General features: G+C 34.9%; 2 protein-coding genes and 1 long non-coding RNA gene across 4 annotated transcripts in view; 1 reads left to right on the top strand and 2 right to left on the bottom strand.

The window, feature by feature from the left end:
- Window positions 1-25,945, bottom strand: part of LOC123551033 (PR domain zinc finger protein 1-like) — an 83,874-nt gene that overhangs the window by 34,153 nt on the left and 23,776 nt on the right. The gene's annotated exons all lie outside the window — the stretch shown is intronic.
- On the bottom strand, window positions 4,686-9,008 carry LOC123527657 (uncharacterized). Its single transcript, XM_045307265.2, has 3 exons — window positions 8,846-9,008; window positions 6,530-6,623; window positions 4,686-5,178 (listed from the first exon to the last, which is right to left on the bottom strand). Exons 1-3 carry the CDS (start codon window positions 9,006-9,008, stop codon window positions 4,791-4,793), a joined length of 645 nt encoding a protein of 214 aa, XP_045163200.2. The 3' UTR covers window positions 4,686-4,790.
- On the top strand, window positions 9,159-13,863 carry LOC123548271 (uncharacterized). The gene is made up of 3 exons (XR_008370498.1): window positions 9,159-9,346; window positions 11,183-11,301; window positions 12,024-13,863. It is a non-coding gene; the product is annotated as an uncharacterized LOC123548271 (long non-coding RNA).

The following is a 25,945-nucleotide window of genomic DNA, read 5'->3' as shown; positions in this document are numbered from 1 at the left end:
TTTCATTTTCAAAGAAAAAATGGAAGACAAGATATTTAAAAGAAGTGATAAATTTTTACCTGGCATATGCAATACATTTTCTTCCTGCTGTATTCAATATGTGCAAAAATGTTTTAAAGAAGAAACAGATTTTATTTCAATGTAAAATTTCTTGGCTTTCTTATTTTTTCATTAACCCCCTTTTATAGAGCCTGTATTTTGATCATTTTGATCAATATGAAATATTCACATACAGGAGATTTTTCTATGGTAAAATTGAAAGTTTGAACAAGCAATTAAAAGCACATTTATTTACTTATGAAGACTCTTTGTGACACCTTGAAATAGAATTTTCACAGGAAATCAAATTAATTTAAATGTTGGAACAAGTAAAAGTTTGTTCCTTTCATGCCTCACTATAGTTTACGGACAAGTTTGTGATTTTATGATTTCTATCATTTAATAGCAATAATTATATGCTGGAGACACCATTATTTACCTTATTTGTTCGTAGTTTGACAGTCGTATAAACGGATGATCCCTTTATCGAGACTGTTCATTCAAAAACATAAATCAAGATTTTTAAAAAGCAGTTTTTTTGAAAAGCATAGAAAATAATAGTAAAAATGAGGTTTGTGGCAAGATTTGGGGATGAGTGTTAATAAGCTTTTGTTATAAGATGTGAAACAGGACTTCAAATTTTGAAATCCTTACAGAAATTATTGTGAAAGTCGTCTATCTTATATAACTGTGGTTTGTATAATTGTGTAATAAGATGTTCAAATGATTTCATATCTGAAGATCTGCATACTTATTTTTGAAGCTTAGAAAGTTATATTTGTGGAAGCATTGGTCGAGAGGGCTAAGACGCTTTCCTACAGAGGTGAAGGCTCCGGGTTTGATTCCTGGCTACTCCCATTGTAGTGTGTCTTCTGGCAAGGCACTTTATCTGGATTGCCTCAGTCCACTCAGCTGTAAATGGGTACCAGCAAATTGCTGGGGGCAAGGTATAATTTGTTTAAACTGTTTTTAAAATAAGTCACTCAAAAGCTCTAAAGAGCTTATGTTCATTGTTTCACAAAGCGATGGTAAATAACATTTAATTTTACCTTTATAATTAGCTTTGATATGTTGCATCTACAGTTTTAATTCTAAATCGGGTTCAACTTTGATATAAACATGTTCTGGACGGACGGATCCACAAACTCACATTCAGTGTGATTACTAAATGCTTAAAATTTCTTTGGGATAGGAAGCCGGAAGGGGAGGGGAGGGGATATAAAAAATCAATTTTTTCAAAAAACAAAACCACTAAATTTGTCTCTTACAATTTTATTGGTGTTAAATCAGTTCTATTGTTATTCATTATGCAACGGCTTTAGGGCAATGTAGAAAGCAATATTTAAGTTTCAACAACCTGTGCAAAAACACTGTTGAATGTCTCACTGTTGGATCTTTAACATAAATTAAAAAAAAAAAAAATCTATTAAATATATTAATACATTCACATATATTTTTTTTATTTTACCATAGCTTACATTCAATTTCTGTTCCTTAAAAGGTTGATTACGTAATCAGAAATCTGAATTGGTTTAAAAGATAAGAAAAGAAACACAAAAAATCAACAATGTGCATCATTTCGTAAACTTGTTTGTTGAAAGTGTCCTCTTATCATTATTAAATAAATATAATAGCAACTATGAATCAATTTATCGCTATATTATCAGTTTAAAACCCGGTATTTATGATCGGTGGATGGAATTAACCCACGATTAAGTCACTTTTCAGAATGTATCAGCGTGAAATTGTCATCTTTTCACTGATAAAGGGCTTTCGATTGCTGGTATTGCTTAGTTTTGAAGACCTGAGCTCGGTTAGTTTGTTTATTGTTGATGATAACCGATTTGGTAAAAGAAAAATTGCGACTGTGGAAAGTACAATGAAAAGGACTTGACCGTTGAAATATGATCGACATGATAGGCGAAAACACCCTGTTTTTGAAACTAAGCACGCAGTGAGCATATGGTAAACAGAATTTGAAGCAGATGAAATATCAAAGTTGCTATGGAGAAAGTGAATTTCAAATCACTTGGTGTTTTCCCAATTACCTGTTTTCTTTTGCTTTAAATAACGTTGATTAAATGGCTCATCAAATTGTTATTAAATTAATCTTATTTCAAATTTTATATAAAAATATTTGGAAAATTGAAAAAGTTTGAAGTGTTCACAACTGAGATGATGAAGTTCAATACCTGCAAATTTTACACCCAAATTTTGATGTGTCATTGAGAAAAAACTAAGTGCATGAAAAACAGCAAATATTGTTCATCATTTCAAACTTAATTTTTTCAGATGTTTTATTCCTTTAGAAAGGTTTTTTTTTCATACTTAACTAGCAATTATTTTGCAAGAAGGCATATTTCAGTAAGTTTATACCCAAATCCCACATTAAAAAAAGAAAGTTGTTTAACATATTTAAAAGACTTTTTCCCCTCAAGTAAGTGTGGACAAGTCATTTTGAGATGCAATTGATAAAAGCATTGACACCCTGCCTCCCCACCCCCACTTAGCTCCACCATGTTTCATAGATTTAACTGTATCATAGATTTAACTGTCAATGATAAATTTTAACTTTTTACATCCCAGTACCAACAGATGGAGGTACATTGTCATCAGAATGATTAAAGAGGAAATCAATTTTCATTTCTGATAACGTTACCACAACGACAAATGTAACTAACTTCACTTCCTTTGCGGCGGAAACTATCAAGTACGCTAAAAATGTGGTTTTGTGTCAATGCTTTCAACTTCATATTACTTGACGTGTTCTTGGAAATACGTTATATGTGTTACTATGGTAACCCATACGGGGAAAAATGGAAAATAAGAATATTTCAATTATTTTTGAACGCTGGATTATTTTTAGGAGAAATCGTCAAAAGCTCTGTAAATACTGCTGGCTTAAACTATTAAGCTACAGCAATTAGCTCGAAGGTGAGGAATGAAAATCCTGCCGAACTGACACACTATGCAAACAATTGTGACATTTTCCTGAAACTTTTCACTAACTGATGCAAATATTCAATTGATTTTCTTTAAGAACTCAGTTGGATATTTTAGAACTTTCAAACTAATGCCCACTTTTTCCAAACATATTTTCCGACTGGCACTGTCTCTAAGCAGTTTTCTTTTGAAATCAACATTTAAACTGCACGGAAGGTGTTTCTATGGTAGTGCATTTCAGATAAGGCAACAGCGGTTATTATGTAAGTGTTTAATAAAGTTAAACAAAGAGTGATGAATTATAATTTATGTCCAATTAATTAGCACCAAAGTAATAAAAAATTCATTTTTTATTTACAAAGTGTCATTTACAGCAGACAAGGATATTTCAAATTTAAAGCAGGAAATTTGTGCAACATTTTCAATGACTGCATTAACGAATCCCACAGTTAAGTATCTTTAATGTAAAGCATCCCCACCCGCAAAATCAGTACATTTGATGTATATAAGAAGTATAAATAAAGCTCCCCTCTGGAGTACCAAGTTAGCGTTACTGAAGTTGGCGCTTTAAATGTACTTCAGTTTGACGGCAATAACTATGTATTAGCAATCAATAGGAAGAAGTACACTTGAAGGCCCGTCTAAAATATGCTAATTATGCATCAAATGTGCTTCGTCAGGGAAGTATCTTTGAAGCTTCTAATGAAGCACAACTGAAGTCCCAGCTGTAAAAAATATGGAAATTATGCCTCAAATACGCTTCGTTCAAGGAAGCACAACTGAAGTCTCACCCATTAAAGTACATTTAAAGTTCCATCTTAAATAAGTAGCATTATGTGCCTCAAATGTGCTTCATGTAAAGAAGTATCTTTAAGTATATCAAGAAGCATGGATAAGTCTCATCTGAAGTACCTTTAAAGCACTATCGAAGTAATTTTAAGCCCCTTGAAGCTGTTATTGAGCATGTACCAGACAAACTGACTAACAAGCTAAATGTTGACAGACAACAGACAGACAGACATCGAGCGATCACAATAACTCACCTCAGCAATTCAGGTGAGCTAAAAACAGGCTAGGTAAATCACAAAAGTCTCCCCTGCGAAATGGACCATTGCCAACCATGGTCAACCTATGGTTGTATGACCTTGGTTTATCATGGTTTAACAAAATAACAAATTGCCGACCATGGTTCAACCATGATTAAGATATGGTCTATGAACATGGTTAAATGAGAACCATGGTCAAACTAAACTATGATTAGAACATGGTTAACCATGAATAAACATGGTTCAACCATGATTAAGATATGGTCTATGAACATGGTTAAATGAGAACCATGGTCAAACTATGATTAGGACATGGTCTATGAACATGGTTAACCATGAATAAACATGGTGAGAGTATGGTTAATGAACTTGGTTCAACCATGGTTAATGGACGTGCTATTTGAATATAATTATTAGAACACAGACAACTACTGATCACTGTATATGAGCACTAAATACAAAGGCTTCAGAGCTTTGCAGCAGAAAATGCCTCCAAAATTAGGTTTTCAACCTTTGAAAGAAATTTCAATCCATCTTGACCAAAACACATACCGTAATTTCTGATACCCACAGATGAACAAGTATTTATAACACTTAATGCACCTTCACCATTAATAATAAAGGCTGCTTTGAGAAATAAAAATCTACACTAGGAACAATATTAAACAATCAAAAATTTATTCCGTAAAACCTTCATTTTACTGATTAGCATTTTTGCATTTCTTTTGAACAGCTCACACCTTTAATGTTATTTCTGTGTCTTTAGTGCCAGGAAACTTTTCTTTTAACACTTTGCTTAAGCAAGCATACAAATTTGGGTTTGGGCTCTGTGCTGGTGTTTGCTCTCCTACCAGTTACACTATGGGTAGTAATGTAGTCAGTGGAAAACAGAGCCAGAAGTTTTTTAAAGCACTCAAAAAGGCTGTCCTCGTGACAAATCATATCCTTCAGTTGTGGTTCTATATAGCCATTATACTCCTCACACGGTTTCTGTGAAGGGCTACTAGGACTTTCTGAATGGCTGGACAGGATTGGTCCTTCAGGCAGATTAGATGCTTTATTGCTGGATTTCGCAGAATCTTGGAACCTTTCGAGTTTCCGAACCCTCTTCTTTAAGCGCCTAACCTGATCTTGAAGTTCGTCAAAATCCCTAAACAGAAGAAAAACTTTAATCAGTACAATGCATGTATACATACTTAATGTACTCATCCCGGGACACATACAAAATTTTCTCCTGTACAGAAGTAATACCTGAGGTAATGAATACTATAATCTGATCTGAACAAAGATACTTTTTCTTGCACACCAGCATTCGTAAGACAGATTTGTAATGCAATCTTTCCAAATAATGCAAAACAAGAAATGTTTTAATAAACATATGCTCCCCTCTACTGCTCATGACCAACCTGCTTATAGAGTTTTAGAGACCTAGGCCCAAGCGTTTAGTGTTTTAACGTTCAATGTCAGTGACCTTGACCTAGTGATCTCAAAAACAATAGGGCTCATCTACTGGTCATGACCAACCTGCCTACCAAGTTTGAGGAACCTAGGACTAAGCATTCCCTGGTTATTGGTGGATCAAAAACGGTTTTACTGTTCAAAATCACTGTGACCTTGACTTCTGACCTTGTGACCTCAAAAACAATAGGGATCATCTACTGGTAATGACCAACCTGTCTACTAAGTTCGAGAGACATTTACATATAGTCAACACTTACTTATATTGCCTGGAGACTGCAACAGTCACCGGATTTTGTATCTGATTCAGGAAAATCATCCCCATCCCACCTTTCCTGAAATTTTCATTTTTCACTGACTTACCAATTTTCAAAATTCTCTACCAATTCACTGATCTTGAAAAACAAATTTCCCTGATTTTTCAAGGTAGGTGGCAACCCTGATCATAGAGTATCCCTCAACACCCACCGTTATTAACCGGAAACCAATTAACTGATCAGTCAATGTGACTTTGACCTGGTGACCTCAGACTTTGACCTGTTGACTTCAACAACTATAGGGTTCATCTAACATCATGACCAACCTGCCTACCAAGTTTGATATGCTTAGACCAAAGCATTCTCTAGTTTTTGATTGGAAACTGTTTTATTGTTCAAGTCACTGTGACCTTGACCTGGTGACCTCAAAAACAATAGGGGTCATCTACATCTACCAGTCATGACAAACATAGTGACCTTGACCTTAGGCCTCAAAAACAATACGGGCCATGACCAACGGCAACCTGCCTACCAAGTTTGAGGAACCTAGGCGCAAGCGTTTTCTAGTTTTTCTTTATCGGAGACCATTTGGTCTAACAATCAACATGTGCAAAGCAATATATACACCTTCTTTGAAGTGTAGCATAATAACTACCAGTATTATATATAGTCTGACAAACTTAATTTTGCCATGTACCTAGCTCAGACATTGAACATACAGTACAGACAGGGTAGTACATATCCAGAAGTACACAACAAAACCCTGTATATAAACCTAGATAATACCTTTTTTTAACACTGTCAGTTTCCATGCTGGTAATACTTTCTGGTCTTGGCTTCATGAGAAGATGTCCAGCCTTACTGTCTTCAACAATAGTAACTGAAATATGACAAGTAATAACCCTTATTCAATGAAAATCACCCCATATTACTACTCTTTTTCTCACTTTTTTGTTTGTTTCAAGCCCCATTTAGGCAACCCCATTTAATATCACCATCATGGGTACAGTAGGGGTCAAATATTACTAAGTCTTACAACATGAAGATGGTTACTAAACTTGGTATTCCAAAATACTAGGGGCAGTCTAGGACTGTGGATTGCTAGGCATGTGATGATCAGATCTGACCCATGAGTCCAGGCTTACAATTCACAAATCAAACCTCGATTCACCTGTTACTTTTATGAATATAAGCCCAACTTAAACTGACAAACAATATTTCAAACTGTAATCTATATCAAACTAGAGTCTAATGGTAATTCAGTAAGCCCATGTACGCGTCTATACCAGTTTTACGTAAGGTAATGTTTTTTCTTTTTCTTGTTGATGCATACACAGAATCGACAGAATGAAATGTATATTTTTCAGGCAGTGGTGTATGTGTTTAATCGAAAACTTACTACATTTGTAATTTTAAAAGCAATCTTCAAAACTATTGTGATATAACGATCTGATTCTCTGTGGTTACCAATATTTGTGCTCATTTTTCAAGACAGACTCTTGGATGCCAGAGTACTCGCTACAGCTCTTATACGCACACATGGGTATAACTACCCTTAACAAGAGCTGTCCGAAGACAGCGCGCTCAACTATTCTCAGTGCTGGATAGCATAATATAAGCTTTCAATGTTAATTTTAAAAGTTGAAAACAGAGAATAATTCCACAAATACTTGTCAAAACTAAAATCTTTACATACAAAATGTTAAAATTTTCTGAGTTCAAAAAGGGGGATAATTCTAGAAAATGCCTTACAGAGTTATAAGCCTTGATGGTATGTTACTGTGTATTAACCCGGAGACATGTGTGAAATTTCAACCGAATATCTGCAATAGTATTGGAGATATGAACTCGCAAAGAAAATAAAAACTTCTGCGTTAAAAAAGGGGCATAAATCAGTCACAAATAAAACTAGAGCTCTGTCACAGGAGTGACGAATACCCTCACACACCCCTTTGCCGCTGAATATTTTGCAGTTTTTGCCGGACCTAAATATTTTAACCGCGGGTCAAATCACATTTATGCTGGAGCTTAAATATTTACATCGCGGCTAAATTAATTATCGGCCAGTGTCATTCAATACTAAATATTTTATGCTCGGAAGTTTAATACCGGAGCTAAAATAATTTAACCGCAGATTAAATCATATTTATGCCGGGGGTTAAATATTTATGCGGTGGCTAAAATCGTATTTATGCCGGAGCATAAATATTTTTACCACGGCTGAATGAATTAATTTTTATGGCGATGGCCAACCATACGCAGCTGCCTGAACCGGATTTGGACTTAATTCTTAGTTTTTTCCACTTGTTCATTAAATAAATACATAGTAAATTCCTGTCTGTACAATTACACTGTATACAGACAATATGGCACAGTTCAATTTTACAGCACACATGCTTTTCATTCAGTAAAGATGGATCGTGATGTACATTACTGCCTGGTCCAGCATACTCTACAAAAATCAAACCGGCAATGGTAGAGCTAGTCTTTTTCGCAATTGGTGTACCAGTGCAGTGGTTTTATAAAAAGGCAGTGGCTAGACCGTAACTCTAGCTCCGGCTCTATATATATAGTCTAGAGTTTAAGAACTTGTGTATCCACAGATGAAACACAAGAAAATTTCCTTTGGTTACAAACGTTTATATTTTAAAATATGAAATTTAAAATGAAAACTTACTTGGATTAACAGTCATACTGGAATTAAAGCACATTCATGATAATTACGGTACTCAAGCCAACCTGGTAATTCAACAGGTGTAAAATAGCAGCCAGGACTTTTTTTCCTTCTATAGCAGGGGCCTTTTACAGGTGCCTTCCCCTCGGAAAATTTCTTTAGAATTGTGCAGTTTTCCCCTAAATAGGTCTTTACCTCAAGATTTTTATTCCCCTTTTACCAAAACACGTAGCCTATTTTCCCCAAAATCAAGGGCCTGGGCCAATTCCCCTCTCAGTGAAAAAAAGCCCTGGCAGCAAGGGCAGTAACAGAATATTTCTTGGGGATGGGGCGGGGGCGCATTTATCACGTCAAATTTCATATAGAAATACACCTGTAGATCTATTGTACAAACGTGTTTCCAACTTTTTTGACAGATCTATACTTACGATGTATTTCACAGATGACAGCTTCATAGCTGTTTTTCTTGCCAAACTGCGCCCTAATGATCTCTCCCTCCTTGTAGGCAAACTTGTTCTTTACTGGTTTGACGATGTGCTTTATGTCGATGACGGACATAAAGCGATCCTCCCACTGGATTAAGAAATACATTAATCGTCTGCCATTTCTGCCGCGTTTAAAATCAGCCGTTTCCGGAACAGCCGCTTACATCATAGAAATTATGATTCGCGGTCTTTCTAAATAGCCGAGACGAGATGTTATTGATGTTCACTGGTTATGCTTTCAAAAATATATTTTTCAATATAATAATATGCACACCAGAAGCAGCGATATATTTCAGCAATGCACGAATTTCGTTTTTGTGAGGATGTGAGCAACCAAAGCTATCCGGAAGTCAACATCGACATGCCTTTCAACTAAGCTTTAACACCAATTTACGTTGTCTATAAGTGTCTATGTGACAGTTTTGGTGTTCAGCTAGCAATTTGGTAAGAAAATTGTATTATTGCTACGCCATTTCCCCTTAAACGATCTAGCATTAATAACATTTCATGACAAGTGCACTGATTTTCGGATAGGAAAAAAACATCCAGGAAAAGTGCTCAGCGAGAAACATTCAACCAGTCGAAAATTTACATGAGAATTTAACGGCCGAACGGCTCTTGTAAGTGCTAATTTTGTGAAATAGCATAGTTATCAAACAAAAATCAAAGTCGTAAAGTGAGGATTTGGAAATAAACAAACTGTTTTGAGGAGGAAAATATGTAGCCTCGATCAGGATTCTAACCTCGGACCCTTGGCTTACTGTGTCAATTCTATCAATTACCATGGCTACCTGACAAGAGAACTACTACATTCCTCCCCACTTTTAAGTGACATTTCCAATTTGTAGTTTATTGGAAAATGTGGAAACAAATCCTGGTTTGCCTCGAATACCCCAGCCAGTGCTTCGCCCAGTAGAGCTCCAAGGGGTACTTCAATTTAAAACTGGCCACCAATGAAACCGTTTTGAGGAGAAAAATGTGTAGCTTCAGCTTCAGACCCCCCTTTGCTTACCATGTCAATACTGGTACCAACTGAGCTACTGGGGCCACCTGATACATAACTATTACAAAATTGGAGATATATTTCTTACTTGTTATTAGTTCAAACAAAGACCTAAATATACACAGATACACCACTTAGGCGAAGTCGCGGTAGAGGTCAAGGCGGAAACAAGATCTTGTTTCCCGAAAAACGTTATCACGGGTGATACGAACAATATGCAAAACTCGATTTCTTGTCCAATAAACATCGTGAATGCAATTCTTATTCCATTGTATGATAAAATATGTCTTCTTTTCAAAAAAAGCACACTGGCCAAAATTATGACAGTGTTTAATGAAATATTAAATCCTACCTTATATGACCGTTTATGACTGACCCTTTTGCTATGTCCGCTGAATCTAATTAGATCTGGAGGTAAATCCAATATAAGCATTCTTAAAAATGTAAATCTGATAGGGTATGGCATATTTTATGAGAATTAATCCATTTTTTCACTTTTTGAAATAAATATTATGTTGTTATCAATGATAAACCGGATTCATAGCCGAGGAGAATGAAATGGTGCTGTATCAGGTACTTCAAATTTCGCGTAGTAATCGCGAGCGAAAGATTAAAACGAGACTCTTGTTAATGTTATTGGACCGGCCTGTTTCATATCTGTGTATATTTAGGTCGACAGGATGTCAGTTCAGTGTACAGACGAGTAGTACTTTCCTTAAAAATTTATTGTTAAAATTACAAGAAAGCTTCAAACTCGACCACTGTCTTTTTTTATTTATATATGAACATGTCACTTCAATACACAGGTAAGTCCTGTGTAAACACAACTGGACTTATAATAGGGCCAGAGTTAATGCTCTTGATTTTATAAAACTTGCTCTATTTTGCCTTGTTTACAGTCTAGAGATTGCATTTTCTGAGTGAATCTTTATGAAACTTGGTCAGAATGTTTGCCTTGATGAAATCTCAAGTGCGGTTAAAAACTAGGTCACAGGGGCAAATCATAGAAAATCTTTGTTTACGCTCTAGAGGTTGCATTTTTTACTCCAATTTTTATGAAACATGGTCAGAATGTTTGTGATTGCTATGGTAACGGAAATAGTCAAAATATGGCTCTAACAAATGGATCCTTTGATAACTCAAGAAGATTAAGGGCTACCTGGTTAATGAAAATTAGTATGTGAATTGATGGCAATATGGAGATTATGCACAGTGACTTGTTTAAAATTCTTTTCTCCATGTGTAAATGTAAAATGAAGTGAATGTTTATATTTCAGCAGTCATGGCCACCAATGTGCAGATAAAAGGCAAAGCTTCAAAGTTTGTCTCATCTGTAGCAGGAATCTGTCTTCAAGGCAGTGACTTGAGACACATATGCAGGCAAATCATAACAGAAGTAAGTCTAATTCGGTTGTAATTACTGAAAATGAACTGAAATCCACTTGAAATACCGAAATCTGCCTGTTTTACCACTAAAAACTTAGGAAAATGTGTAAAATAAATGCTTTTTGTTATTGGTTTACCTGAGCTGTCTATCTTTTGTCCACACTTAACCTTGTGCAAGCTATAGACTGCATTTGTCACTGAATCTTCATGTAACTTGGTCAGACGAAATCTAAGCCAAGTTCAAATATGGATCATCTGTGATCAAAAACTAGGTCACCAGGTGAAATCTTAGAGAAATATTGTGTATTCAATAAAGGCTATATTTTACATTGGATTTTTATGAAATTTAGTCAGAATGATTGTCTTGATGAAATCTAGTTGGAGTTTTAATATGCATCATCTGAGGTAAAAAGACTGCTTACTAGGTCAACAGATCAAATGATAAAAAAAACCTTGTGTATGCAATAGAGCTTGCATTTTTTATTTGATCTTCATGAAACTTTATTAGAATATTTGTCTAGATGAAATCTAGGTTGCAGTAAGGCTTTATTGAGGGAGGAGAGTACAAACACAGAGAACTGGAAATGCCTTTTCAAGAAATATAATTCTACATGTAGACTGTAGTTGTCTCCCTTTCTTGTGTTAATTTGGTTAGTGACAATATCGCGACAAGCACATGCTTCAGGGAGCATCATTCGGTTTTACTGATTGTCTAATCCTAATCTGTTCCAGGTTCAGTGGAGTCTAGCTACAAATGCAAACACTTTTTGAACAGGATGCTTAAGTGTAGAAGCAAGTGGACAACAGCAAAAGAAATGGTATCTTGTAAAGTTGCAGGAAGACTCTTACCAGTCTCACCAGATGAATGCTGTGAAGGTCTTCTGCAGTCAACAAACTCAACTTCTGCATTGGATTTAAAAAAGTGTTTTCGTGTTGAAATTAATGGACAAAATTACTTCAGTCAGGCATATCAGCGAATGAAAAGAAGAACTTGTTATTTTGTGGTTTGTCATTCAGGTGAAGTAGTTTCAGTCAAGTTTTTTGTTGTTAACAAAGAAAAGAAAGTGTTTGCTGTCGTGAAAGTATATGAAATACCTGATGACTGTTACATCCTTAGATCTAGTGGCAGACATATATTTAAAGTTGTATCAACTGAATGTCTGAAAACAATTCATGTGTCTGAGATCATGGATAAACTTTTCTATATAGCTATTGACAATGCTGTATATGTTGTATGTATGCCAAACATTCTAGGCAGAAGTGTGTTTAAGTAAGGTACAAACAGTCCACACGATTGCCCCCCTATCCAGTGGTTAGACCAATAAAATACTTTTCATTAAAAAGACTCTAGCAAATTAGTATTGATTAGTGTATTTCAGAAAATAACCGGACAATATATATGGTTGTAATTAGTCCCCTACTGTGAAACCGGAAGAAACTATAGGTTTACCCTCCGTCTGTCCATCTGTCAGTCAGCGAAAAAGAAGTGGATTACGCGATTACTCAAAAAGTACATAAGCTAGGTTCATGAAACTTGGTGTGTAGTTACAGGACGATATGTAGATTATGCACATCATTTTATTTTTTCAGTCGGACTAAAATTGTTGGTTGCTATGATAACAGAAATTCCGTCTGTCCTTCAGCGAAAAAAAGTGGATTACACGATTACTCATAAAAAAGGGTCCTAGCAGTATCTATGACAGCACAGGCCCAAATCAGCCTTTGGGGCACAAGATACATATGTACAGTTCATGAGATAAAATTTTAACGCTTTTGTATGCTACACATTTATATGATCATGCTTAAATCTGCACATACAGTTATTACAGTAAAAATTATCTCAAAGTAGGTGGATCTTTAGAAATTTTGTTCAGTATAAATTTTATGAAAAGTTCATGCCAGATATATTTTCTGCTTGTTTTAAGTGCGTAAAAAATCTTTGTTTCTGACCATGGTCTGTATCCTTTCCAACCGTGGTTTACATACATAATGTCTGTGTCAGTTTGTTTTTAACCATGTTTGTAATTTTTCACCATGGTAACAAAGTTGACCATGGTCAGTCATATCTCAACCATGGTCTACATCAGTTGACCATGGTGGCCTTTTTTTCAACCTTTGTTTGACCATAGTCAACCATGTCAAAATTTCTGGTCCAACCATGGTCAAACCTGGAATGGCTATGCTGAACCATGGTTGTAAATGGTTGAACATGGTCACATTTCGTAGGGGGTTGTCACTCATTGTCTGCGTTAACGCATGTTAGTTAAGTTTTTCGGTTAAGTTTTTTAAAATCAACATATCTCCAGGTAAAGTTTTTCAAACAGACCTTGGTCAAAGTTTGAAGTGGTTAGGCGCTTGACTGTCAATCAAGAGGTCGTGCCAACCTCTGCGGCGATTACTTCCCCTTGCGATACAGTAACTAATGAACGCCAGGGAAGGTAACTGCTGCGAATAGCTTGGAGGTCGTGAGGTTGTATCACGCCTTTGGCGCTTGAAATTTGAAATTAATAGTACATGCTTAAAGACTTGTGTAAATAAAAGATCAGAGCAGAAAATAAAATATGAAAACCGTGACTGACTTGACAGTTATTGTAGTTTGGACTCCATGAACTAGACGCACCAAGAGTCAAACCTTAAGGTCTGTGTCCACCTTTGCTCCGGTCCTTACAGAAATTTTTTTGATCTATTTTATGTGTGCTTTCCGTTGCCAGTGCCTGGTACCTCCTATAAATGGTTATGTACAGTCCTTGCCAGTAGACTTGTCCCCCATGGTACCTATGTACTTAACTAACTCATTTCCAGTTTAAATATTCTTATACTAATCTGCAGAAAATACATGGTCAACTTCTTCTATGGCATCTAGTCTCTAAATGACTCACAAAAATATCATTATAAATTTTGAACAACTATTGAAACAGACAAGTTCACCCCTAGATGAAAACCGCTTCAGTAGGCCAACTCCATGCTACCGGTGCAAGTGTTAAAATGGTACAAGTATGGTAAGCTGTACCCCGCCACTGCTGATATCTTATGGATATGTGTGTGACATCAGAATTGTCAAACTTGGTATTGGAAATAAACAACTTGTTTTCTAGCAAAAACTGAGAAAGGGACTATTACACTTTACACAAAGTGCGGCTGAAATTGTCAGATGTCAACCCTAATGGACAAAGCTGACTTTCATTTACATGGAATTATTCTATTCTTGTGTAATTTACATATATGTGTTTTGAGTATTACGTAAATGGTATTTTTTTCAATGATATAACAAAAACTAAGGAGGGTATGGGATAGTGTCAAAAAGCATGAGCTAGAATATGCAGATACTATTTTTAGTGCGAAAAGAATCTAGTTGAAATCAACTGTAAAATTTACACAATGTGGCACTGGGGCTTTAAGATTAGCAAGACAAAATATCTGTACAACTTTAATTGTTTATTACAAATATACAAAGTTTAGCACTTTCAAGTTTAGCACTTTCATAGTATAAAAAACCACTACTGCACATAAAATGAGGGAGTCACTTTAAAAATAGAAAGTCACAGAAGTACATTTTAAGTTCCTTAGATGCAGGTATTTTTCAAAGTTAAGAAAGTATATTTGAAGTTCCACTTGAATCCTCAATTATTGTTTGTTAAAGATTCTAAAGTATCATTGAAGTCCCCTAGTACTTCCTTGAAGTCCCATGCTCAAAAGTGGAGCACAATTAAGGCCCCGGAGACTTCAGGGGAAGTATGAGACAAGTACAATTGAAGTCTCCGGGACTGAATGCGAAGCAGGTCTATGTGATTGGAAGTACCTTTAAAGTACATCAGAAGTGTATTTGAAGCAGAGGCCTTTTTTGAAGCTCCTACTACTTTTGTGGCTGGGTCCATACAGAAACATTGGACATAAAAAAAGAATTAAAACAAATAAAATGATACATAAAACACTTTTTTTCTGGACTAATGAAGACCTTTTTTTTTTCCAGAAAAAAATAGAAAATATAGTAATTACCATAAAAAGTGAAAAAATATGAAAATAATTTCAATGAATATTCAATACCTCTCATTTTTATCAGGTGAAATTAAATTCCAGTTAAATTCATTCAAATATGCTTAAAGCATACTACAACATAACAAAATATTTAAGAATGGATGAAACAAAAAATTTGGCTGAAACTTGGTTACCAAGTAAGACTTGTAAACATAATTATACTTAAATTTAAACAATTATCAAAAGCAAAAAAGACAATAAAATATTACTATCTTCAGTTTTGAACCATAAAGAGATACAAATAAAAGAAAAATACTTAAAGGGTTCAGATAAAAAACTTGACATTTATTTTATTCGACCCTCAAATAAGGTATCTCCAATTTCATGAGCAGGGGGTCAGGACAATACAGCGTTTTTGTGAAACACTGTGGAAAAAAATTCTCATCTATTCATGAAAGTTGTATATTTGATGGCGATTGTGGAACTGACGTTAAGGTGGGGGGTTTCTTTCGGTCCATTAAAGCTGCAATCAAACCGAAATCAAGGAATCAATTCACTAAAACAATGGGACTTGCTACATGGGAATATGTCACCAACAATGACATAAGCTGAATTGTACGAGGCCAAAGTATGATGCTCGCTAACTGTCGTCCATTGTTTCGGAGATTTGAGACAAGATTTCTATAACTATTAGCAGTATCAAATCTCATATAACACCTAAAAATGGCAAAAAATTGCAATAAACGTGTCGCTGATAAATAACTGTATAATAGCTCATATTGAAATTCAGTCACCGACGCAAGTCTTTGATTTTTAAAAATTATTTATTACTATTAAGAACCGTTTTAATATCAGAAACAAAACATGATTTTTCTCAAAGAAACACTTAAGAAATTAATAATCAGAGATTTGATACAATATTTCAATTAATTAGACAGATTAAAAGGGTCAATAATTCTTCAGTAATGGATATCTAGGACTAGAGTGTGGGAACCAAATTTATTTTTTTTAATGCCCATTTTCACACTTCATGCACCTTTATGCATAACATGTATCTTTTATATTCATCACAGCATTATCATAAAAACATAATTCTTACAAGTATGTAGAGATGATAATATGCCGATTTAAATTTGAAATTAAAAATCTTTATGCACTTGCTTGAAATAATGATAGAAGCATAGGAAAATAATTTTGATTGATTTAATTCCGAGAATAGATAGAATCAAACTGTTGCTGCCCCATTTTATACGAGTTTCCTAAATGTACAAGGTGTATGATCTATTACTTATGTATATATGATCTATTATAAATGTACATATGATCTATAATATATGTCAAGGGTGAGCCTTTAAACCATCTTCAATTTTTATCAATGACTCACTTTGAAACAGAAGTTCGAAACCCCGCAGAGGCACTTCCAAAACGCATTAATTAGCCTAACTAAATCAGCACATCTAGCCTTTCAGGATATTTCTTGATAGGCACTGGCAGAAACCTTCTTTTTCATTTTGATAATATCATATTTTTCATAACGGGTTGTAAGGTTAACGGAAAGCCTGTATCCCTGCTTGAAACCGTCCGTCCTTCCTGCCTTTATCACAGAATCATCTATCAAACACTTGCTAAACTCAAAAGAACTAATAACACTCTAGGAGACCAACAAAATAACCTGTTATGTACATCAAATTTTGATTTCTAAATGATACTGGAGGATATTCTATGTTTTGGTCTACTTTTATCAAACAGCAAGAAATTATCTCCCTTTATCTGGAGATATCAGTTTTATCACCCCACCCACTATGCTTATGGCAAGTAAACAAGATACTTTCATTCATAAAACTTCACCTACTACATTTTTATAAATATTGAGAAATCTTCATAGAACATCTCTGTAAATCATAGCAAAAAACATATCTTCTTTTTAACACTTACCCTGCTAAATTTTTATAATGGACTGGTCCATCATTCAATTTGGGCAATAGCATTTATTATTCGAAGAGGTGTTCACTGAAAATTTACTGACTGCATGAATAGTGAACACTGCAGACTATGATCAGTGCAGGCTGATCTTAGTCTGCACTGGTCGCAAATGCAGAATCACTTACCGCCAGCAGGCTAAAGGTTAACAAAAAGAAAACTTAAAAAAAAAAAATACAACAGACAATATGACAATACAACAGCACAAAATGATCAGCTGTAAAACAATAATACACAGAATTATAATATCCTTTTTGTGTTCTGTCTTGCGCACTTGGAAAACTCCTTTTATTTAAAGCCAGTGCCACCAGCTACCCGTACGGGCGACTCCTCCAGGAAAAAGGTTCAGTCATTTTATGTTTTGGAGCCTTGTGCAAGGTACAGAATGATGATGCTCCGGTCACAGAAGTTTCCCCTGGTTCTTTTACCATCTACAGTGTAAAGCATACTACATAGAACCTCGATATAAAGTCACATCTGAAACACTGTAAGTAGTTAAATACGAAGAGATCTGAGTCAACAGCCTTCCACTTGTGAAGCCAGTGCACTAACCACTGAGTTACAGAGCACTGGTCAAAGGAAACTAGCGCTGGCTGAAATACAGTGAAACTTCGTTCGCTCAAACTCAAGACAATTTGTACATCACCCTTCCCTCGAACTCATTGCAAGGTTCCGGCAAAATCCCTGTACAATGTATTTTGTTTTCTGGCTAGAACTACTGATAACTCGAACAAATTTTGCTGGTCCCGTCAAGTTCGAGCGAATGAAATTCGACTGTATGTATTAATACCAGAGTTGTAGACCATCTGCCCTGGGTTTAATGTCTCAGGCGAAATTATGACATGAGCTTGGTTTGAACCCACAACCTAAAGTAGTGGCAGATAAACATATATACAGGTTTGGTGTGGTTACTTCTGTTATACTGAAGCGAACAGCAGATGTAGTCAGAATGTTAAAGTCATGTTAAACAAATTTTATCTTATATGTCATGCTTTTTCAATGCATTTAACCAAATTTTAACCAGTGTAATTACTAATTAACTTCTTTCAATAATAAGGTACAAACTTTTTTTTCCTCAGATTAACATCATTTTTGACAGTATTAATCTCTATTATTATTATTCATATAAAGGTACTTAACAACTTTCCAGTAAATCTTAACTTTGTAATTAATGAACAACCCGGTTGATACTAGTGAAACAAACTAAATCAGGAATTATGACATTATCTCTTGCAAAAATAGCAGCAAAATCGTATTATCTTCCTAAATAGTATAAGAGCATCAGTTGATGAGATTGCTAGATTAACTTGTGATTTTTTTCTCTCTAATAACCCACACCTCTATTAAATTAGCGATATTAAAGTAATTTCTATCATTTCAATAGATCTTTAGTCATGTTTGTAATCAATTACTTTATGTGTATATTACTTTATTCAAACTACCTTTTCTCTTTGGAATAAGAATCAGAGGTTTTGCAAGTCCTGTATCCAGATTTGGCATTCCTTGACTGCTAGAATGTAGTCCTTGGCCTGCTGTCATTCTTCACAATTTTTGAAAAATAAACTTTCCTTCATCAACAATTATGATAAAAACAATATTTTTATCAAAACAACCACTCATTTATAATTCTATTCATGAATTTTCGAGCTCCTCGAATTCTGTCATGTTTAAGCATCCTTTTAATTGTACAAATAATTTTCCTTTTATACGGTGGGAATCCCGAAACACGAAAATAATATGATACTCGATTCACTTGTTTTTCAAATTTTAATTCACTTTTCAAAACCCGTTTTCCTTTTCTACCCATTGACAAAAGGCTGCTGAATCAGTTATCAGATTAACATCTAATCTTTATACAGGAATCTCATGTCAAAAAAAGGTTTTATGACAAAAAAATCCGGCACTCTATTATAATATGTACAGAACATGAGAAGCGAAATCTTAGAAGATACATTTTAATCTGAAATTCAAATTCATCTTGGTTGATGGAAAGAGAAAGTTCATCCATCTGAAACTTGCGATATCCTCTATACCAGAACTCGGCATGTAACAAGATCCGAAACCCGATACCCAATGAGATCCGGAACCCAACATGTAACAAGATCTATGTACCTGTAAAAGTCTTCTTTCTTTATGTCTATAAAACTTTCTACCAAAGCTGTATCTTAGACATCAAACTAAATCAAAAAATATGCTTGTTAAGGTTGTGACTAGTAATACATGTCACCATTATTCTGAATGTATGCTGTTTTCAGTATGTTAGTGACTGGGTTTTTGGAATCATGGGTATTTAATTTACATAGTATGTTTATTATGATATTAGAATAAGTGCACACTTTTATCTTTCTTCAAACTTTTGTGTCAGGATATTCACTTACATTAACCCTTACCCTGCTAAAGTTCTATCATGAACTTGTCCATCTTTCAATTTAGACAGTTGCATTAACTGTTACAAGGGGTGCTAACAAAAAAGATACTGACTGAATGGCGAACACTGCAGATCATGATCAGACTGCACAAACTGGTCGCAAAGGCAGAATCAATCGTGTCCAGCATGATAAGGGTTTTAAAAAAAGATTAGAAATTCATTTATGAAAAGAAATTTTAGCAATTGCCTCTTTCTTTTTAAGAATATTAGCAACTTTAACTTTACCTTCCAACAAGGATTTTTAACCTTTAGCGCGCTAAATTTCTAAAATGGGCAGGTCTATCAATCAATTTGGGCAATACCATTTATCATTTGAAGGGGTGTTCATTGAAAATTTACTGAATGAATAGTAAACAGTGCAGACCAAGGTCAGCCTGCATTGACATGCATGCTGACCTTGGTCTGCACTGGTCGCAAAGGCAGTATTACTTGCCTCCAGCAGGCTAATGGCTATAAGAGCTCTTGGACTACTTGAGAGTCTGTGATGTCCTATGCCATACAACATTCTTTTTGTACATAATAATTTAAGAATGATTTTCTTAGTTGAAAAAAAAAATGTTACAGTCTGGACAAGACTGGACAAACATTTATGCAAACACGCACACCAATGCATTTACTTTTACATTCGCCAAACAGCCATTTTGACAACTAGGTCGAGCTGATCACTACAAGTGGCTTATCAAAGACAAACTTATAGAATGAGACAGAATAAAATATTCAGTAATTGCTGGAAGAACCCTGTTAGAAATCCATCATACTGTCCAAAGACATTATAATTTATTATGTCATCAATCTTATAATTTCTAGTAATTTACACTTATTCATTTAGTGTATTCTTTTTTCTGAAAGTTCTTTTGAAGCATTATAGTTCTTTATAATTTTACAAAAAAACGATCATTTTCCCTGAAATTATACAACGTTAACTAGAAGCTAACAAGTGTACACTTTCTATCTGTAATAAACTATATCAGATTTTGCAACAGATAAATTCATTTGAAGTCATTGAAATTCTTTGTCATACTTTTCACACCTGTTCTTTTTTCATCTGTAAAGTGCAGTGAATTTATGTTATCCTGCCAAGAAAGATGTCGAGATATTGGCACAAGCGCCGTCCTTCAATATACAGCACGAGACGAGGGCAGCCATCTTCTATGGAGACACTAAAATAGTTAATTTGTTTGCACTTGGTATTTTCTTATTAATAACAGAAACCATTATGTTAAAAAATTAAGTGATTTTTAATGTTGTCAAAGAACGATTAAAGAACATCATTATTATATGCTGATCAAAACACTGAACTAATCATTTTCATATTTGCAGTTTCTAATATTTTAACAATCATGTCCATTACTTCATAAATGGTTGAAGATACTAGGAGCTGACATTATTTCTTGCACTTGCGTAGAACTGCTGACCTTACCCAAGTAGGCCAGCGACTTCCTCAAATGATGATTTTGTTTGTTTGTTTTGGGTTTAACGCCGTTTTTCAACAGTATTTCAGTCATGTAACGGTGGGCAGTTAGCCCAACCAGTGTTCCTGGATTCTGTACCAGTACAAACCTATTCTCCACAAAGTAACTGCCAACTTCTCCACATGAATTATCAGAGGTGGAGGACGACTGATTTCAGACACAATGTCTTTTATCAAATCGTCATGGAGAACATACACCCCGCCCAGGGATTGAACTCGCAACCCCTCGATCCGTTGACCAATGCTCTCCCTACTAAGTTAAGCGGGCGGGGCTAAATTCATCATATAATGAGCCAAGCGTGACTCAAACTCACCTGCACAGGGGTGAAAGACAAATTAAACTATTGTTTATCAAAACAGCGGGTTGGCCATTTTTGATCAGTAATGAATATATAAACCATTAAATTTGTCTTAAGATTTCAAAAACAAAAATTTGTTTTAAACCTTTAGCCTGCTGCGGGCAGATGAGTTTGCCTCGCTATTCAGTCAGTAAATTTTCATTGAAAACCCCAACGAAAAATAAATGGTATTGCCCAAATTGAATGATATATCAGTCCATTATAGAAATTTAGCAGGGTAAAGGTTAATAAGAACTGTTCTAGTAGAACTTCGGTTTCAGAATGATCTTATTACATTAATTTTTTGCCGGGCTTGATGCCTACAAAAAATACACTTTCAAATACAAGTCATTATATAGTTTGATTGTATTATTAAGAAAACCATCAAAGGGTGCAAAACTATATGATAGCCCCATTACTGGAAATTATAACACATTTTATTCAAAGCCAAAAAAAGTAAAATTTGAAATAAAATGTTATCTTCATCATGATATACGTCTGATAATCCTTAAAAATTCCAAATCTTGACATTTTTTTCATTTTTTTGAACCGAGGTTTGTCTTGCTTTTATTATTTTCATAACTATTATCAAATTATGGGACCCCTCCGACATCCTTTTTAGGCGTAAATCACCAAATACAGTTAGAATGTGTCCTTGTTACACAGTTAATGCGATTATTAGCAACCAATGAAGATTACTATCATAGTCCGGAATCGGAAAATCAAAATATCAACGTTATAAATCTTATTGTTGTTTCAGACAGTATCGCCATATATCATTCGATAATTCAACACCTATCTGGAGAAAATAGATAGCAATTACCGACCTATTAAGAAATTTCATGAAAGCGAAATTCATAACCTTTTAAATTGATAGTTACAAGTGAACAAGGAGATATTTGTAGTAGTCGAACGTCACTTACTTACAATATTTCGGTTTAGATCAGTATCTCGTATTTCAAAGCTCGTTTGAAAAGAAAAAATGAGCAGAATTAATAAATTTAATACTGCTAATAGGTAGTAATGATTTATAGTTGGGAGTTATATCTGAAAAAATTATTATCCCATTGTCGTAATAACTTAGGGTTTTCAAGGTGAGGTGAAAACAGCTAATGGAGACACTCTCGCTCAATGGTGATTCGATACTTTAATTGAACAATCGTCCAAACGTTATTTGATATTCCCACTCAGGGGGAATAATTGTGACCTATTATTATCTGGTATGGATATTTTTAGACCTAGTTTCAGCAGAATTATTTGCAATTATGATTATGCTAACAAAACAAGGTAATTCATCAAATTCATGAGAAATTAAGATGATTTAAGATCAATCGTTTTGTGGACCTTTGAGGGTAGAAGCATAATATATTACGCTCAATACAAATTAGCCAGTAAAATATTAATATATGACTGTATCATCTGAATTTGCCATGGTTACTGCATTCTGTAAGAATAATTGTTAATCTATGTTAGAAAGTATTCCTATAATTTTTGTAAATAAAAGTACAAACATATCCCAGATTTTAAAACCAATTCAAATGTCCTCAAATTAGCTCAAATAAATCAATAAACGTTTTTTTCTTCTTTTGGACTTATATTACATTTGACAACAAGTGAATGAAGTATTGCCATGCAATACAAAGTCCCCTACTGGAAGGCACTGGCACCAGATCAGAAAGAAAATGCCTCCGAACGTGTTATACCCTACCCCTAGGTATTCTATAAGAACCATGGTCATGAACGGGAAAATATACTAACCCGTTTCAATCGCGCATTTCATACCTAAAACACGCAGTGCGGTAAATGTGTACTATGGATATCAAACAAGTGGTAATTTATCTTCTATTGAGTACCGGTCGCATTTCTTTAATACATCTTATCTTAGAAAAACAACGCGTAGTTTATAGTAATTTCAACGTAACACAAAAAACTTGCTTGAACTTCCCTGGTGAAGTTCCGTTCTAGATTAAAAAACCATTCTGATTGGCTGTTGTGAAAATGTATGTCAATCGTCACTTTACTACACGTGTTCGCTAAAATGTGAAAATGCAGCATTAATGTGCAAAATGAATAAAATAAACAGAACAGATGCAGACCAATGTACGATTTCAAATTAAATATCGTATACAAGATGAATTTCATTCATCATTTCGAGTTTTAGTGTAAAATTGTGATTTTTTTAAATTCTGTTTTTGTTTGTTTACGTTTCGCCAAACATGTGCACACTGTCGTGACCTCTAGACCGGATGTTCATTAGGGAAGGTCAAGCAAGTTTTTTCTGTAACGTTGACGAAAGCATAAAATATGTTGATAATCTCAGCAATATGGAATATTGAGACAATGTGACTGGTGCACGATGGAAGATAAATTATCGCTTGTTCAATATGCTACATACCCATTCACCGAACTGCGCGTTTAAGTTGAGAAATGTACGATTGAAACGGGTTAGTATAATTTCCCGTTCACGACCATGGTTCTTATAGAATACCTAGGGGTAGGGTATAACACGTACGGAGGCATTTTCTTTCTGATCTGGTGCCAGTGCTGGAAGGCACCTAATTTTCTCTACTGCAGTGTAACATAATGAACTGACATTTGTCAATGATGTATAAACAATATTGTACTACATATACAATATAATATAACAAAGCACTTGGATTAAAATTTGCATATATAAAAACGTACAGTTGTTTTCATTTGGAATTTTTTTGGCCGATTATACAAAAAGTTATCATAAAAGTTATTTATAGTAACAACAAAGAGAAATTAATCCTAAAAAAAAAAAAAAAAAAAAAAAAAAAAAAAATTCTATTAAATGTAAGTCCACAAGAAAATCTTTACTAGGTAGGGATAGATCAAAATACACCTAAACATTGGATGTAGCGTACATGTTGTACCACAGAAAAGTGATCTCGAATTTTCCCTACGGCCAGTAATAAAAAAGTTACAATGTAATCTATTTATAGTAACAACAAAGGGAAGTAATTCTAAAAAAGTGTGCCTCATGGTGGTGGACATTTGTGCCAAGTTACATCAAAATCTCTCCATGCATGAAGAAGAAATGCTGAGGACAAAGTCATTCTTAAATTTGACCTTTGACCTCTAAGTATGACCTTGACCTTAGACCTAGCGACCTGGTTCTTGCACAAGACATTTTGTCTTATGGTGGTGAACATTTGTGCCAAGTTACATTAAAATCCCTCCATGCACAAAGAAGAAATGCTCCAGACAAAGTCCTTCTTGATTTAGACCTTTGACCTCTAAGTATGACCTTGACCTTTGAGAAAGGGCTCCGGGATTTGCGCATGACACGTTGTCTCATCATGGAGAACATCTGTGCCAAGTAATATTGAAATCCCTTAATGAATGACAGAGTTATGGACCCGACATGAAACAGACCCTGTTCATGCCATGTTAACATTTGACTACTAAGTGTGACCTTGACCTATGAGCTAGGGGTCTGAAAGTTGTGCATGACAAATCGTCTTATTATGACATACAATTTTGTCAATTGATATTAAAATCCCTTCATGGATGAGAGAGTTATGGACCGGACAGGAAAAAAGCCCTGTTGACCTTTGGCCTCCAATTGTGACCTTGACCTTTGAGTTAGGGGTGCAGGTTTTGTGCATGACACGTCGTCACATCATGGGGAACATTTGTGTCGAGTAATATTAAAATCCCTTCATGGATGAAAGAGTTATGGACCAGACACGAAACAGACCCTGTTCATGCCATGTTAACATTTGACTATCAAGTGTGACCTTGACCTTTGAGCTAGGGGTCTGAAAGTTGTGCATGACATATCGTTTTATTATGAGGTACAATTGTGCCAAGTGATATTAAAATCCCTTCATGGATGGGAGAGTTATGGACCGGACAGGAAAAAAGCCCTGTTGACCTTTGACCTCCAATTGTGACCTTGACCTTTAAGCTAGGGGTCTGGGTTTTGCACATGACACGTCATCTCATCATGGGGAACATTTGTGCTGAGTAATAATAAAATCCCTTCATGGATAAAAGAGTTATGGACTGGACACGAAATTGCGGACGGACGGAATGACCGAAAAGCGCATTGCTACAGTCCCCGAAACTGGTTTTCAACCAGTAGGGGACTAATAATTACATTGCTTTTGGCAATGTTTGTGAAGTGTTACAGCATGCAGAAAATTAAATAGATTTTGTGCATTCAAAAAAAAAATCCATTATATTTGCAATATCTGGCTGGCACTCTCTTACTGATCAAAAGGATGTATTCCATTTGTCATCTGGCTGGCACTCTCTTACTGTTCATTTATTTATTTGGGTTTTAAGGCGCACCAACACAGTATAGGTTATATGGTGCCAAACAGGACTACAAATTTTGGTTCCACATCTCATTTACATCAGTAAAAACATGAGGTATGGAACTCTTACTGTTCAAAGGGATGTATTCCATTTGTCCAAACTCCACAACTGTAAT

The sequence above is a fragment of the Mercenaria mercenaria genome, chromosome 4 (genome assembly GCF_021730395.1).
Source record: "Mercenaria mercenaria strain notata chromosome 4, MADL_Memer_1, whole genome shotgun sequence".
Classification (NCBI taxonomy): domain Eukaryota; kingdom Metazoa; phylum Mollusca; class Bivalvia; order Venerida; family Veneridae; genus Mercenaria; species Mercenaria mercenaria.
The sequence above is the reverse complement of the archived record's forward strand: the minus strand, read 5'-3'. Positions and strand labels throughout refer to the sequence as shown.